Source organism: Nipponia nippon, unplaced genomic scaffold (genome assembly GCF_047370975.1).
Source record: "Nipponia nippon isolate SJK-2023a ecotype South Korea unplaced genomic scaffold, ASM4737097v1 scaffold_3, whole genome shotgun sequence".
Taxonomy (NCBI): domain Eukaryota; kingdom Metazoa; phylum Chordata; class Aves; order Pelecaniformes; family Threskiornithidae; genus Nipponia; species Nipponia nippon.
The window spans coordinates 120,506,103-120,521,136 of record NW_028262347.1 but is presented as its reverse complement, the minus strand read 5'-3'; the positions used below and the strand labels follow the sequence as shown (position 1 = coordinate 120,521,136).

At 41.6% G+C, this 15,034-nt stretch overlaps 1 protein-coding gene across 2 annotated transcripts in view; it reads right to left on the bottom strand.

The window, feature by feature from the left end:
- The window catches only part of INPP5F (inositol polyphosphate-5-phosphatase F), a 45,481-nt gene extending 37,128 nt beyond the window's left edge, over positions 1-8,353 (bottom strand). The window contains exon 1 of one of the 2 annotated variants that reach the window (XM_087768016.1): positions 8,055-8,353. In XM_087768016.1, the coding sequence (XP_087624142.1) occupies positions 8,055-8,151 (97 nt within the window). In that variant the 5' untranslated portion in view covers positions 8,152-8,353. Of the gene's footprint in view, positions 1-7,508; positions 7,528-8,054 lie in introns of those variants that run through there. The other variant, XM_087768017.1, reaches the window with a different exon arrangement.
- Between the last annotated feature and the right edge of the window lie 6,681 nt (positions 8,354-15,034).

Here is a 15,034-nt window from a genome sequence, read left to right as displayed (position 1 = left end):
TCTCCTCCTCACCCCTTCCACAAACCTGTACATACCGTTCAGGTAAGGGACTAGCAGTGACTCTCTTAAAACACGAATAGGCGCTAAGCCACTGAAGCTCAGTGGGGTTATTTTTACTTTAGAATTTCCCTTTATTCTTCCAAACTGCTGAACTCTGCCAGTAAACACATACTTTCTCAGAAGTGGTACAAGTAAGGAAATAATATCTTTTATCCTCCCAAAAGTAACAACACTGTACTAATTAATATTATTACAGATCCACACACATTCCCATTTTCAGCTGGTATTTCAACAAAGCTCAAGCTGTTTGTGGGTATATCCTTAAAGCTAGGAAAGCAGTAGGTTGTCTGCAATTTTTTTAATCCTATTTAATTTGTAAGAGGGAAATTATCAGAAAGGCAGGAGAAAGATTCTATTCAAACCTACTTACAAAACTGACAGTTTAAACACTATGTTCACTCATTCAGAAGATATGCTGTTTTAACAAGTTTGCTCAACAGTTACAGCTATACTCAAAAGAGAACGCAAGAAAGCTATCGCATCCTCAAAAGATTTAAACATTAATTGAGCAGAAGGATTTCACGATTATGAAAAATAGTTTGGTTTATTTATCACTGAACTGACTTACAGTAACGCTTCTTAAGAGCCACGAGAGAAATACTGGTATAGCTGTGGTGAGCCAAGTCTACGCAAGGTAAGGTTTTCCCTCACTGTCACCTTTTCTTCTCACTCCATAATTAAACTTTCCTCTCAGACTGCCCAACTAATTCAACTCACAGCAGCAAAAAGAGTTATGGATTGGGAACAACCATTTCAAACCCTAAACAAGGGAGTTAAACTTGGCACACGTGTTTCAGGAACAGAAAGTAAAGGATTTCATGCCACACACACCACATCTCCCCCACTTTTTTTTTTTAACTGTTGAGGACAAATTGACTATTTAATCAAATGACAACAAGCAATACATCATTTAAACATTACGGGAAGACATTTCAGTATAGGGAAAAACTTAAGCATCAGCCATATGTGGGAAAGTTGCTGTTTTTCCTAAACTGAGAAACAGACAAGAAGAAAACAAACTGAAAGTTAACAATTAATGACAGATCAGCACATTTGCCATTTCCATTTTGCAACTACCTCTTGGGCAAGGTCATATACTTCTAAATTTGGCTCAGAATTCTGTTTTGCACAATGCTGGCATCTTATGTAGTTTACTTCAGCATCTCAGTATGATCTTGCCTACTATCCCCTATTGCATTATCAGAGATAAAGACTTACTACGTTACTCAAAATAGAATGCAAGTTTGAGCTCAGAGTATGTTTAAGTGGCTTGCTTTCAGTTTTTCAAAGACACAATGAGCACTGTTACAGGGCTTCTAGATTTCTTCCTTAAAAGGAAGAATCTAAGTGTTCAAGTGGAACTCCATTCATTTTGGTTCAGCTTTTCAGGAAAAAAATCCTCTCCCAGTTTTTGAGGGAGGAATTAAAGGTGTTTGGAACAAGAATATACAACTGATCATCGAGTATTAATATTCCTGTTCACTAAAGCAGAGCTCTCAAAAAAAGGTTTTTGCACTATTTCCAAACTTCTCCTCTGGAAAGCTGTCCAACAATTTCTTCTCTTCTTGATACTCTTTCCTATTACTGTTTCCTATGAAGACACGTGAAATGCAATGATTTTAACAAATAAGGATAATGTTAGAACATGATCAGCTGATAGAACCGATAACCATCAGCTGGAAGCGTTAGCTCCACAAGCAGGAATTAGAGCACTTCATAAAAGGTTTAAAGAGATGGAGGGAGAAGAAAAACCTACACATACCCCTATATAGGCACACCCCTCCTCAGTGGACTGTTTGCATATTCTATCTTACAACAAGTGTTATTTCCTCGTTAAGACTTTCACAAATGACACTTGCAAGAGTAAGTGATATAGCTAAATCACGACTGAAAATAAACTGGGAAAAGTTTTTTGTTGTTTTTTGTTTAAATAAAGAGAAGAGTTGAATCATCCTAGATCAAGTTAGAGTATCATAGCAGGGTAGTGGGTTTTCAAGATATACAGATTTATTTGCACATGCGAATTTCTCAATTAGAATAACCATATTCATTTTTGTAACAAATCCAGAACATTCAATGAACAGAACTACTTTTTTAAATCACAAGTTTATAGCAAGTTTAACACTTAATGAGAAGTAAATTCTGAGTTACCAAATTTGTATCTTATTCTCTAAAAACCTCTATGTATATTAAAAAAAAATCATGTTCTTTATAACATTAAACATGAATCATGAAACCTCTAAACACTGACAAAAAAAAGCTTTTGCCAGTGGTCTCCAATCTTTGAGACATTTGAGGGAAAAAAAAGTACAGTCTGCCAAACTCCGGGCCCTGAGTCTCAATACACAATCCTAACAGAATGAGTTTCCAAAACACATATTCAATATTTAATTAAGCTATATTTGAGACCTGTTTATTATTGCACTGAAGAATTTGCTTCTAAAAGAAAATTCTAAGCCACCATCTGAGAAGTCTCACAGTTCAAGGGAAGTACTTAGTGGTAGTCATTGCAGTCCTTGACATCTCAGGGCTCCTGTGGCAGCTGCCATGCAACACAGCAGTTTGGAAGAGAAGCAGGAGATGCTGTTTCCTTGTTGTCAGTCTCACTCTTTCGCTACCAGCAAATGCCCCACTGCCCACCAAATCCCTTCCTGAAGTCACCCAAAACCTTCAGGAAGGATCTTAAACCTCTCAGGTTAAAAAGCTACAGAACCATTCTTTCCGAGGCATAACGTCAGCAACATAAGGTCTCTCCTGTATGCTTAACAGTATCAATTAAAGACCATTAAAAACAAACAAACAAAAAAATCACATTCCAATCTACAATAGTTGTTTTGAAAGAACCTAAGTGGCATATCAAATAAATGGCCGCCTTTTACTACAGTTCAGACAGTTTAAAACTTAACTCACTTAAAGTTTTAATGTTTCCTTACACATACAGCTGAAATATCACCCACACTGTTAAACTGTGAAAGAACCTAGTAAGAACAACAGTATTCACAGATCGAAAAGACACAAGCCTTTGATACAGATGCAGACCTTTTTTAATTGAAAGGCTGCTACCTGTCAGTGTTCTAAATATTTTAGTTGCAGTTAGTCTGCAATTTCCTACTCACTATTTAGTTAATACTAACCCATGAGATCAAAGATGGGTCTAACCTCTGCTAGCAAAATACATGCCACAAAAATCCACCTGAATTACAGATTCATTTTAATTCGGGGGGGGGGGGGGGGGGAAGGAACAACAACATGGGGCAGGACAGGGAGATAGACACAACTGACTTTTTTTCCTCCACAAAGCAAGTAACTTTCAGATCACCAAAAAAAAAAAAAAAGCAACAGCATATCAAGCTTAAGAGCTTTTTCATATATTTATTTAAAACCTAAAGTCATTTCAGTGTGGGCAGGAATTCCAAGACACCTATGCATCTAAGTTGGAACAAGTTTGGCATTTCCAGACCTCTTCATATAAGGAAAAGGGGAAGAAAAGAGAGACAGGAACACTCTTGTTATATTCAACTTATCATCTGCTACTCAGGCTCAACAGAAAACAAAACAAGAAACATCTCACCTAAAGATTTATTTAATTCTCACCAATTTAATTCTCATTTGATTAGGATGTAGCACACTATCAACCCATTTAAGTCTCAGGTTTAGCTTTACTATGCTCTGTAAAAATAATCATGGATGGAATTACAAAGTAGATCTTATTAAATAAAAGCAGAAAATAATTTCTCTGGTAAATACATTTGAAGATCTCAACTCACAGTCAGAAGCTAAAAAATTGACGGATGTATGTAATATTCAATGAGATGCAGGACATACAGCAGCCCACCCCTCTCCCCTAATTCTCTCTCCTCTTTTGCGAGAAGGAGCAAGCAGCAATAGGGAACTAACTGCTCAAGGTTTTTTTAGGCATACATTCTTGCTGGGTTGCAGCTAATACAGATCAGTTCTGACATCTGGTTTGTCACATACACCACAAGTACGTTGTGCTGACAACTAAGAAAGGGTACAGAAAAGCGGGAACAGAATGAACAGGCAAGGGTGAGAAACAGCTCAGTAACCACTGCAGCTAAAAAAGTGTCAAAAACCAGCTTGAGGTTCCTTATGAAGTAACTTGAAACATGGAGAGTTTTTCCAAAGCTACAACTACCTCCTCTGGAATTCATTTTCCAGAATAGATAGGCAGTTTCCACGACATACTACTGAAATTCAGGAAGTCAGTTTTCTATGAAATACTTAATTCAGTAGCATGAGTGAAGACTCAGGCCATCATCCCTCAGAGTCATGCTTAGGACTATTCTGTAGCCTTAAACCTACTGATACATCTATTGGTATCAGTGGCATTGCTCCTTACACCACTCATCAGATCAAGGCCTTCACTTGAGCATTTACAAGCATTAAGACTTCAAATAAAGGCACTACTCTTCTCCTCCAGTCTACAATCATGAAGAACAGCTCAGGAATTCTGGCAAGTAATTTCCACATGACTCCTGTAATGTCTTTGAGGAGCAAGGCAAGCACACATAGCTAGAATATTAGATGGCCTTATGGTCTGTGATTCAGAGAAGACTTCACACTATCAGAAGACACCTAACCTGCAATCTGTCCCCTGATACTCTGAAAATGCTGTTCAGTATCACGTCTCTCATTAACAGAAAAATATTTAAGAGGCATTGCTTCAGTTGCTGATTCACAACAATTTTCAACAGATGAAAATCAGTACTGCAACACTAATTTCCTAAAGTGTTTAAAACAAAAATGCTCATTTGCCTCTAGTTACAGCTCCAGAGGTAAGACACATCTTAACACCACCTTACTCTTACAGGCAGAGGCAATGGAGTCTTTGAGCATGAAGTCCCCAAAAGCTGTGTTAGAATAATTTCAACCCCTGTATCACTCAGAATATCTCATAGGTTTTTTCTCTGGGGTGGTGGGAACCAGCATCACTACCAGTAATAGTTTTAGTAGCAACTATTCTCAATCTTATTTGGTCTGGCATTACTGCCCAGAGTATTATCAAGGCCAACACAACGATAATAGAAGTTTTCATCCCATAAAACAGTCTCATTCCTTTTTCTGCTGATAAGAAAATGGTGAGAAGAATTCAATGTCTTTGGTACTTTCACTCTTTTCTATATGTGTCTACACATGCATATATAAATACATAATTTATACCAACAACATCAATAAAACTGTGTTTGTAATCTGTGTAGAACTACCAGTCAGGAGCAGGCAAGCAGACCATAAACAGAGTAAACCAAGAGTAAAATCCCGATCAAGACCTGATGTAAGGTATTTAAAGCATGGTTGAACACCACATGTTTTTTCACTACAATGAAAAAAGTACACTGTAGACAGCTAAATTCCTAACAAAATCTCTGATGCCAAAGTGACTCATGGATTTCCTGCAGGTGACTCATTAGTGCTTTCACTTTAGAGAAAAAAGCCACCAGAAACATCTTGTAAACACAGGCAGACACCCTTCAAACTAGGGCCAACCTCAGACTTTGCTTATAGCAAATATTTACCAAGGGGGTTTTGCCTTTTTTTAATTCAAGCTGTTCTCTCCATGATTCAGAGAGGTCAGAAATACAGCTTTCAAAATTAGCAAATTTCTGAACATGCCTTTATAGTTGAGGGAGGAGAGTATTATAAAGCTTAGCGTCAGCTCTTCAGATTCAGACCTATCATATAATGCAATACTTTGCAAGGTTTGCCAGTATTATCTATTTCAATCCATGAATGTATGAAGATTAATTCAGAGCAGCTTCTGTGGGACAGAATAAAACCAAGGCCTCCAAAAACAAGTGAAGACACATGGTTAGATTATAGCCTTCTGACGGACTACTAAACATGTTTAATGAACACAAGTTATGACTTTGTTTTTTTCAATATGGCAGTGACTCATCACACAGTAATCCATGTACTCATTTCCGGTCAGTGGCCTTGATTATAAATGGCCAAATGTAATAAAACTGTAAACTTGAGGATATCCAGCTTTGTCTTAATACAAGCAAGAGCTATTGACCCAAGAAATACTTCTTGTGAGGGAACTGTTTATTTCTTGGGCTTACTTTCAACATAGTAAGGTATTTCATTTCACAGCCCTAGAGCCCACTTTCAATAAGATGATCCACAGACAGGGTTGGAAAAACAAAACTACCAACGCATTGAAATGGGAAAGCGTGACTAACAGTCAAGAGTTTCAAGCAGACTAAAAGACTTCAATATCGTATTACCTTTCATTAATCTGCAGGTCATACACAATAGGGATCACATGTATCCTGGCTGAAAATTTAAAGGTAGGCTAAGGACAAAATGCTGCTGAACAGCATGCAGACAAACTGCTGGGCACTGGCAAAGCCTCCATGAATTTAACAGACTTCAAGAAAAAAAAAAAAAATCACAGCAACAGCTGCATGAAAACAAGCTATTGATGCTTTTAAAATCAAAGCTTTCAAACAGCAATCTTCAGAACTACAGTTCACTAGTTTGTGCTTTTATTACTCAGGGTCAAGTAAGAGCTCTTATGCCTATGCAGGCGATTATAACTACCGCAAACCTAAAATTGAGGTTTTTTTTTTTTTCCCCCCTGTGAAAACAGGCATTTCATTGACTAGCAGCATTGTTTGCTAGGTTAACATCAAGTATTTTGTAAGGTGATTTATAAATCAAAGCATTACTGGACTTTCAACCATAAGTGAAGCTGCTGGACAAGAATAAGTCATGTTAAACTTGAGACAGACTATAATTTTATCTAAGAGATGCAAACAAATTGCACTGACAAGATATGACTCAAGTATGAAAACATAACACAAGCAAGACCAGTATGAAAAACAGTTCTTTGGATCAACACAGATAACAATGGTATTTGATGTTTACGTTTAAAGTTTTTCCAGCCTTTTAAAAAAGCTCATGAAGGGTACTGTACTCAGATAGCCAGCCTGGTCATACGCATGCTTAACTGGCTTTTATGGCATAACATGGATCCCAATTTTAGAAAGCTGTAAGTAACATCTGTGCAACCTGCCGCATGTTTGGTGAAACATCCAGCTATTTAGAGTATTTTGAACTTATAAGCAGGCACGCTATGGTCGCTTATATCTAAGCTACATATATAACCCAAAGCAAGCTAATTTCTAAGGACGGTATTTCATTTTACAGACAGCTTTACTGACTAACCTCCCAGATGGGATGTTATAATTACCATTCTTTCAAAATCCCCATTAACACAACTCACTCTATCTACAATTGTTGTTCCCACTACCTTCTTTGCAGCCTGATATTAATACACATAGCCCTCCCTTTGTAATTGTCACTTCTACTGCCTATAGCCACTAAAAAAATTTGAGAGCAATTTGCAAGTGTAGACACCTGTTCAATTTCTCCTAAAAAGAGGAGACCACGGAATAGGTTTGTTCCAAGACGCAATCACCATTTACCAGAAACACTGGCGAGCATCACTTAGATGGGGCTGACACCAACACAAGATGGCCCTTCTTGTTTCACGATGCTCCAGCAAGGCTGACCAGATGCATTTCAACGTTACAAACTACGCAGGTTAAGCACGGGAGCTGGCCGGGGCAGCGAAACGCCGGCACGGTGCAAGCAGAACGGTTCCCCAGCCGGCCGCAGGTACGTGTCTCCTGGGCCACCGGTGCCGGGACCGGCGTGACCTTCTGCGCCGGGGACGGCGGCGGCGGCCCGGGCCGGCCCGCCGATGGAGGGAGGCGCTCGCCCCCACAGGACCGACCCGCGGCACCTCCCGGGAGAGCCCCGGCGTCCGAGCCCTGCCGCCCCCCGCCCTCCCCCGGGGCTCGGCACCGCCACCGCCCTTCCCCTCAGCGACCCCCTCCCCGACCATTGTCAGCCGCCGCCCCCCGGCGAGGGCGCCCCGGGCGGGTGGGTCCCGGCCCGCCCTTCCCCACACAGGAAACGGGCGGGGAGGGGAGGCGCGACCCGGCCCCAGCCCGGCGGCGGGGTCTCACCGGCTCTCAGCTGCAGGCTGCCGTCCCTCCGGCTGCACCACAGCGCCCGCTCCCCGCTCTGCAGGATGTAGTGGTCCTTGGCTTGGAACAGCTCCATCCTCCTCGCCGCCGCCGGGAGTGAGGGCGGGCGGGCGGGCGAGCGGGGCGCTCCCGCCGCTCCGCGGCTGCCGCGCGCGCACGCCGGGCGGAAGGGGGAGGGCCGGGCCGGGGCGCGCTCCCGAGGCGAAGGCGGGGGCGCGCGCACGCGCGCTGCCGCAGGGCGGCCGGCGGGTCCCGCAGCCGGCCGGGCACGAGCTCGGGTGCCGGCCCCGCCGCCGCACGTGACGCTGCCCGTCAGCTCCTCCCCGAGCGCTTAAAGGGGAAGCGCGGCGCGGGGCGGGGCTTGCGGAGCGCCAGGGGCGGGGCTAGCCGCTCCCGCCCTCCCGCCCGGTGCCTCAGCCCCGTCGCTCGCCCGCCGGGAGGGAGGCAGCCCGCGGGCCGCCGAGACGGTGAGGAGCGGGGCGGGGGCCGGGCTGAGGCGCCGCGGCGGGGACGCTTTGCCCTGCGCGGCGGGGATAACCGGCGATAACCGGCGGGGCCGGCCGCGGCGGCAGGGTCTGAGGGAGGGGCGCGCGCCTTCCCCTCAGCGCCGGCGCCGCCCGGCCTCGACGCGCTCCCGCCGGGGACGAGAGCAGCCCGGCCTGGCTCCCGGGTGGCCCCGGCTCTCCCCGGCCCGCACCCGCCGACTCTCGGTGCCTGGAGGAGTGGCGAGCCCCCGCAGGGCCTGGAAGCTTTCAGCAGCACAAGCCGCAAAGCTGCAGGAGGTTATGGCAAGGCACCACAGACAAAGTCATAACAACCAAGCCTGTATCCCCCAAGCTTTTTCAGCTTTTCCCAAGAGGGAGCAACTTCAATAATTGGTGGAAACAGGCAGGAGTTGATATAATATATCAGCGAGTGGTGAAAGGAAATCTCAACACCATAGCACAGGACTCATTACGGTTTTAAATATTTATCCAGAAAGGAGCACCTCTTGATACAAGGGTAATTATACCCTTTCTTTCCTCTCCAGGCAACACTGCAAAATGTACCAGCAAACTCCTCATCACTACAGACCCTTCCCAGCCTTGCCGGCCACTTGACCACAGGTTTCTAGAGCTTTTGTTTGTTGACAAAAGCTAAAGTCCCACTCTCTGTAAAACTGAAGTAGAAATGGACATAGACAAAAAGCACCCCATCATGCATACAACCATTTAGGAGCAGCTTGGTTTGTTGAAAGAACATCCGTATATTTTGAAAATTAATGGCGCGTGCAAGTGAGTAATTTTACATAGTACTGGAAAACCAATTTTCTCATGCTTTTATTTCCATCCACCCTTCTTTAGTAAAAGAATGATCATTTTTTTTAAATGTCTCTAGACAGGCTTTTCATTATTTTGACTGCAGTTTTAAGATTTTTCTTTCAAATATAAGGTCTGATCTCTGATGTTGTTGCTTTTTTTCTTTTAAGTACACTTAAATTGTATAGGAACAATGTGAATGGAACTGAACTCTACTGGATTTGATAACAGATGCTAGTATCTCTTAACATTTTCCCCAGAGCAGGTACCAAAAGGACGCACCATTCTTTCTTGGCTACAGATCCCAATTTTGAAAATGCTGTGCCTTGTGAATGCCCTACAGCTTCCAGTGTAGCACTGTCCTGCCTAATTCTTATACGTAGCAGTCAATGCCATTGGCAGAATGTTAGTAATGCTAGTAATTCAGATCACTCTTGCAGGCACTGGGCAAGAGAAGGGTTGAAATGGCTTCTCAGCATTTTAATAAATACATCTCCTCTGAATTACTTTTTTCTTGATTTTTCCCATGAGCACAACATCACATATTTTCAAAGGCATATCAAACATCATACACAGAAATGTAGTACAGGGATAGATTGGTTCACAGCTTGTTTCCTAGCAGAACAACATAGTGCTGTTTTCTCACTTGTAAATGAACTACATTTATAGTGCCATAAAATGAAGCCTAGCCCAAGTAGAGAAGGCATTGTGAAATTTCCGGTAAAATGAATGGAGAGCAGAGCTGTGATTGCAATGGGACATATTATGTGTCTCTAACTGAAAGCTCCTGGTGTGCAAAGAAAGCTGTGTCTGTCTTTCAGTTTTAGCTGCCTCAAGGGAAGGGTGAGGAACAACAAGAGCCTCAGGTTTTTTAAATGCTCAGCTCAGTAAAATCCTTGCTGCAGCTTCTCCTGGAGAGAATTCACTCTGTGACCCTGCAAGGAAGCTGGAAATTGACAGCTAAAAGAGATTCTTGAGTTTTGCCCTTCTCCTCTGCCTCTTCCCTGCCTTGCACTATGAGCAGGGCAGAGGGACAGTAGTTAGATAATGAGTCACAGGCAGCAGGCATCTTAGTGGCAGTAGCTGCAGCATTCCCCTTTTCACAAAGAAATATGTGAAGCCTTAAGGAAAAAAGAAATTTGAGAATTATTTGGGGCCGAGATTTGCTAAGATGGGAGACGAGGCACGTTTTTGAGAAGTTAACTCTCCTTAGGTAGAAGAATCTCGTTTAGCTGTCAGTTGTACAGACCTGCCTGCCTGAAATATTTTGCCGTTGTTTTCTGGACAGTGCAATTAAACACCTTATTCCGTGGTACCATTCCTTCATTTCATTGCGTAAATGTAAGCGTTTGACTTTTACGTATACATTGAATTAATTATCTGAGAAACCCATAAAGACTTTAACTAAGGCAATTAATATTGTCTTGTAAGAATATATTATAACCAATATGAAGATGACAGTGAGAAAGATGTCCTGTGCTCTGCTGCGGATTCCACCCAGTCGGTTAGAGTGGCTCCGTGAACAGTTGACTTGGCATTTGTCACACAGCAGGAGAGTGGGAATCTCCAGCTGGGGCATGGGAACTAGCAGCTGAGGGCAGAGATTTCCAGAATGAGTCTGTTCTGTCAGTGGCAGATCCATTTTAGGAATTTCCCTCCCCTGCCAGCGGTTTCTGCCTCCCTTTGTCATGCCAAATCGAGAGTTCCTCTGGACGCACTCTAGCTGGGAGTACTGAAGCCTCTGCTGACAGAGGGATGGACTACTGGGGAGGTTAGCCTCTGCAACTCGCAAATAAAAAGATTTACCAATTATTATTAAACTACCTACCATTGAACAGCACTACTCTCAAACCATTCTTTGAAAAGATTAGTTTCTCTCTCATACAATGTTTCTTCATTAGTGTGTTATTCATATATATTAGTTATGCTACAAAACATGTGACTAAAGGACATTAAGAAATTAGAAGACTCCTTATTAAATGTTAACATTCAAGACCCAGGCAAGAGCTTGGTTTTGGAAGGTACTGAGCATCCAGTCTAGAAAAGCATTTAAGTGAATGCATGACTTTAGATGTATAAATTAAATATGTTTGATCAGACATTAACATCTTTTAAGATGAGCATGTGCTTCAGAACTTTTCTGATTTAAGACTAGGAACTGAACACCTCAGTGCATCAAAACATAACCCTTTATTTTTGGTCCTATATCTTTCCTCTATTTCTGGGCAGTCTGCACTATCATTTGCTAAATATTTATTACTGCCACTTGCAATGTCATCTCTATTCTGCATGCATTTCCCAAATAGTTCAGTGTTGTAGTACAATGCATAGGGTTGCCATTAAAATAATTCAGAGCTTCTTGCAGGGATTTCAAGGACAGACTTTTTTTTGCCCTTGTTCACCCTTTGATCAGGGTTTTTTTCCCCTTGGGTAGTTTTCTGTTTACATTCAGTGTGTCTTCCATAGATTCACAGCTGGGCAGTGTTTTTATAAGCCTGTCAGCTTTAGTTAGCATAGGAAAAAAAATTGGAAAAGGAATTTTGCGTTTTTGCAATTTGCTGTCAATAGCTAATGGTAAGGAAATGCGTAGGCTGACAATTAGTCATGCAGTCTCGCTCTCGGTATTACCTGATTGCCCACAGCTTGATTTAAATGTTGATTAATGGGAAGTGATATGATTTAGCAACACTCCATACTTGGAAGGACAATTGACTGGATAGATTGGACAAATGCACAACTCCTCCTGGGATGAATGATACCAGTGTTGGAAATGACACTGTAGAGAGTGTGAGGAACTTTATTTCTAAATGCCAGTGATTAAGAAGTCATGGAACATTTGTTTGTTTGTTTGGCTTTCATGCTCCTGGTAGCTTCCAGATGAACATCAGAAAAATCATCTTTGGCAGCGAATACACCTATAACATATTTGAAGCACCCCTATTTGCCTGCATGATATTGTTGTAGTCAGCTCATTCCTCTTTTGCTATTAGAGATACCAGTTCATAGGTGCAGTTGATGGAAATTTTATAGTATGGACATTTGCTGCTTTGCTTTTGACTGACAGGTTGAGCCATCACTTATTTAGCTATCCAACGAGTGGAAATAATTTCTGCTGCCTTATTATTTATTTACGGGATATTCAGTCTAGTTGTTACAGGATTGTCAAATGCTTTGATAAAGATGATAAAGAGCAGTCTTGCAGGGCATCAGCCAGCTCCGTCAGCATTTCTGGATGCATCCCATCAGATCCCATGGACTTTTTGTATGTCAGCTTATTTAAGTAGTCCCTAACTCAGTCTTCTTCTACCACTGGTAGGACTTCTGTACCCCAACTTTGCTATTAAATGTGGAGGCATGGGAGGCCTGAAAGCAGATGCTCCAGTAAAATCTGAGGCAAAAAAGGCCTCGGCCTTTTCTGTGTCCTTCATCACAGGGTTGGACACCCAACTCAGCAGTGGGCTTAAGTTTTCTTTGGTCATGTTTTTGGTGCCAAAGTAACTACAGAAGCCTTTCTTGTTACCCTTCATACTCCTTGCCAGTTTTTAGTCTAGCTGCTCTTTGTCCTTCCTATTTCCATCCCTGTGTGCCCAGGCAATGCATCTGTATTCCTCCTTGGTAGTCCCTACCCACTTACGCCTTCCATGTGCTTCCTTTTTGCATTTGAGCTTAGTTAGGTTTTCCCCATTCAGTCAGGCTGGCTTCCTGTTACGCCTGCTGGTTTTCTTGCAAGCTCTTTTTTTGCAGACAAGACAAACTGGTTTGCCTGTTTCTGTAACTCAGATGGTTCTAATGTGTTCCTACTCATACAGGACTATGAATAATAAATCCATGATCCTATACCCTTACTATCTTAAATCACATCCATGGATCAGGGCTTCTACAATATTCCAATCAGATTCTTTAATTTACCTAATCCTTCGTCACATATTTACTAACCTGATAGCTCCACAGCTGTGTGAGATGGTTAGTAAACCACAATGCAAGAAAGGCTCTTGAGTTACTTTCTTCTTCTCAAACATTTTTTTGAAAAGGCTTTTGTGTGCTTTTTAGAGAGGTTATATTATGCATTAAACAGACACTTCAAAAAGCCTACTTTCAGAAGGAACCTCCTCAGAACAAAAGTAACACAATAGGATCTTCTGATTGGCAATATAGGAGATAAAAAGAGATGTGTTTGTGACAGACAACAGTTGCCACCAGAACACTTCTGAATTACCTGTAAATGTACTTTCAGTATTAAATACCCTGAAAAATACTTGTGTGTTGTGTTTTATAACAGGAAAATAGAAAACCACTGGCATGAATATTAGCTTTTGGCAAGAAAATGAAAACTTTCTCAAAAACAGGGAAAGCAGTTCAGCATAAGAATTTTTGCCTGAATTTATTTTTAGCTTTCTTTCCACTGAAATAACGTTTTCATATGGCAGCTGTAGTTGTTATCTCTAAAGGAAGGGGGACTCTGGTATTTCCTTCTTCCCCATGAAAACCTCTTACTTGCCAATAGGAATATTTCCATTGACTTCACTGAGCTTCACTGAGCCCAAAAGAAAACAATAACATTTTCCCTTCAAAGCAATGTGTATATGGTTAACATCTGCAATATACTATATGGCTTATGGGTAATGTATTGATTTCTCTTTGTTGCACTTACTGTTAAGATCAGATGAGACCATTTGCAAAAATAAATGAGAATGTTTTGACTGCCTATGATTCTTTTACTCTACAATTACAAATTTCACTTTGCAGACTACCAAGCTAGTACAGTCACACGTGGAAAGATTCCTTACTGTGTTGTTGGTCTGCCTTCATCCGTTAAAATGCTATTTATACTACACCAAAGCCACATTTAATTTGGAGTTTCTCCAAGGTAAATGACAGGCTGCTCTTCATGGCCATTGTGATAAAAGTCACAGCTCATTTAAAAGAGATTCTCCTTGCTTTTTCCTCATCTGATCACCTAGGCATGCTGCTTTTCCAGTGGAAGTGTACAGAGTAGACCAGTTCAGACACAGAAAGTCCTTCACCAAGTAGATTGTATTTTTTGCTCCACAGCCCCATTTCAGTCTTTTCATTGATTTAAGTGCTGATTAATCCTATTGGCCAGAAAGCGTCAAGGCAATCTACACTACAGACTCGTTTTTCCCAAGTGTGGGCTTTGGCACATTTGCCTTACAAGAGCCTTTCCTTCTAGACCTATGTTTGATCAAAGAAAGTTTCAGTATAGCTGTTTCTAAAACAGGCTTCCTCACAGCCATATGTGTTCTCATTAGGGTGGCATGAGATCACAACTTGGGCTTCCATGGAATTGTTTTAAAGACAACTTTGTCTTATTGGTGGTTCTAGCTACAAAACGGTATTTAACTCTGTGTCTTGGGAGTGGAGCAGAATAAATTTAATAAAAAATGGGATGGAAATCCATTAGCAACTCATTGAAGATATATTCAGCAAAATAAGATTTAAAAACAGTCTGAATAAGTTAATGGTTTTATTACCCTTTGGAAGAGCTTACCTCCCTTTCTTTACTTTTAATTTAGGTTTTTTTTTTAAGAGCAAAACAGTTCACATTTCAAAAAAAAACCCAAGACTTTTGCTTTTAGAAAGGATGAGAATTAAAATTTTAGGATCACTGGAATTTAATATGTCTTTTAGAAAAATAATTTT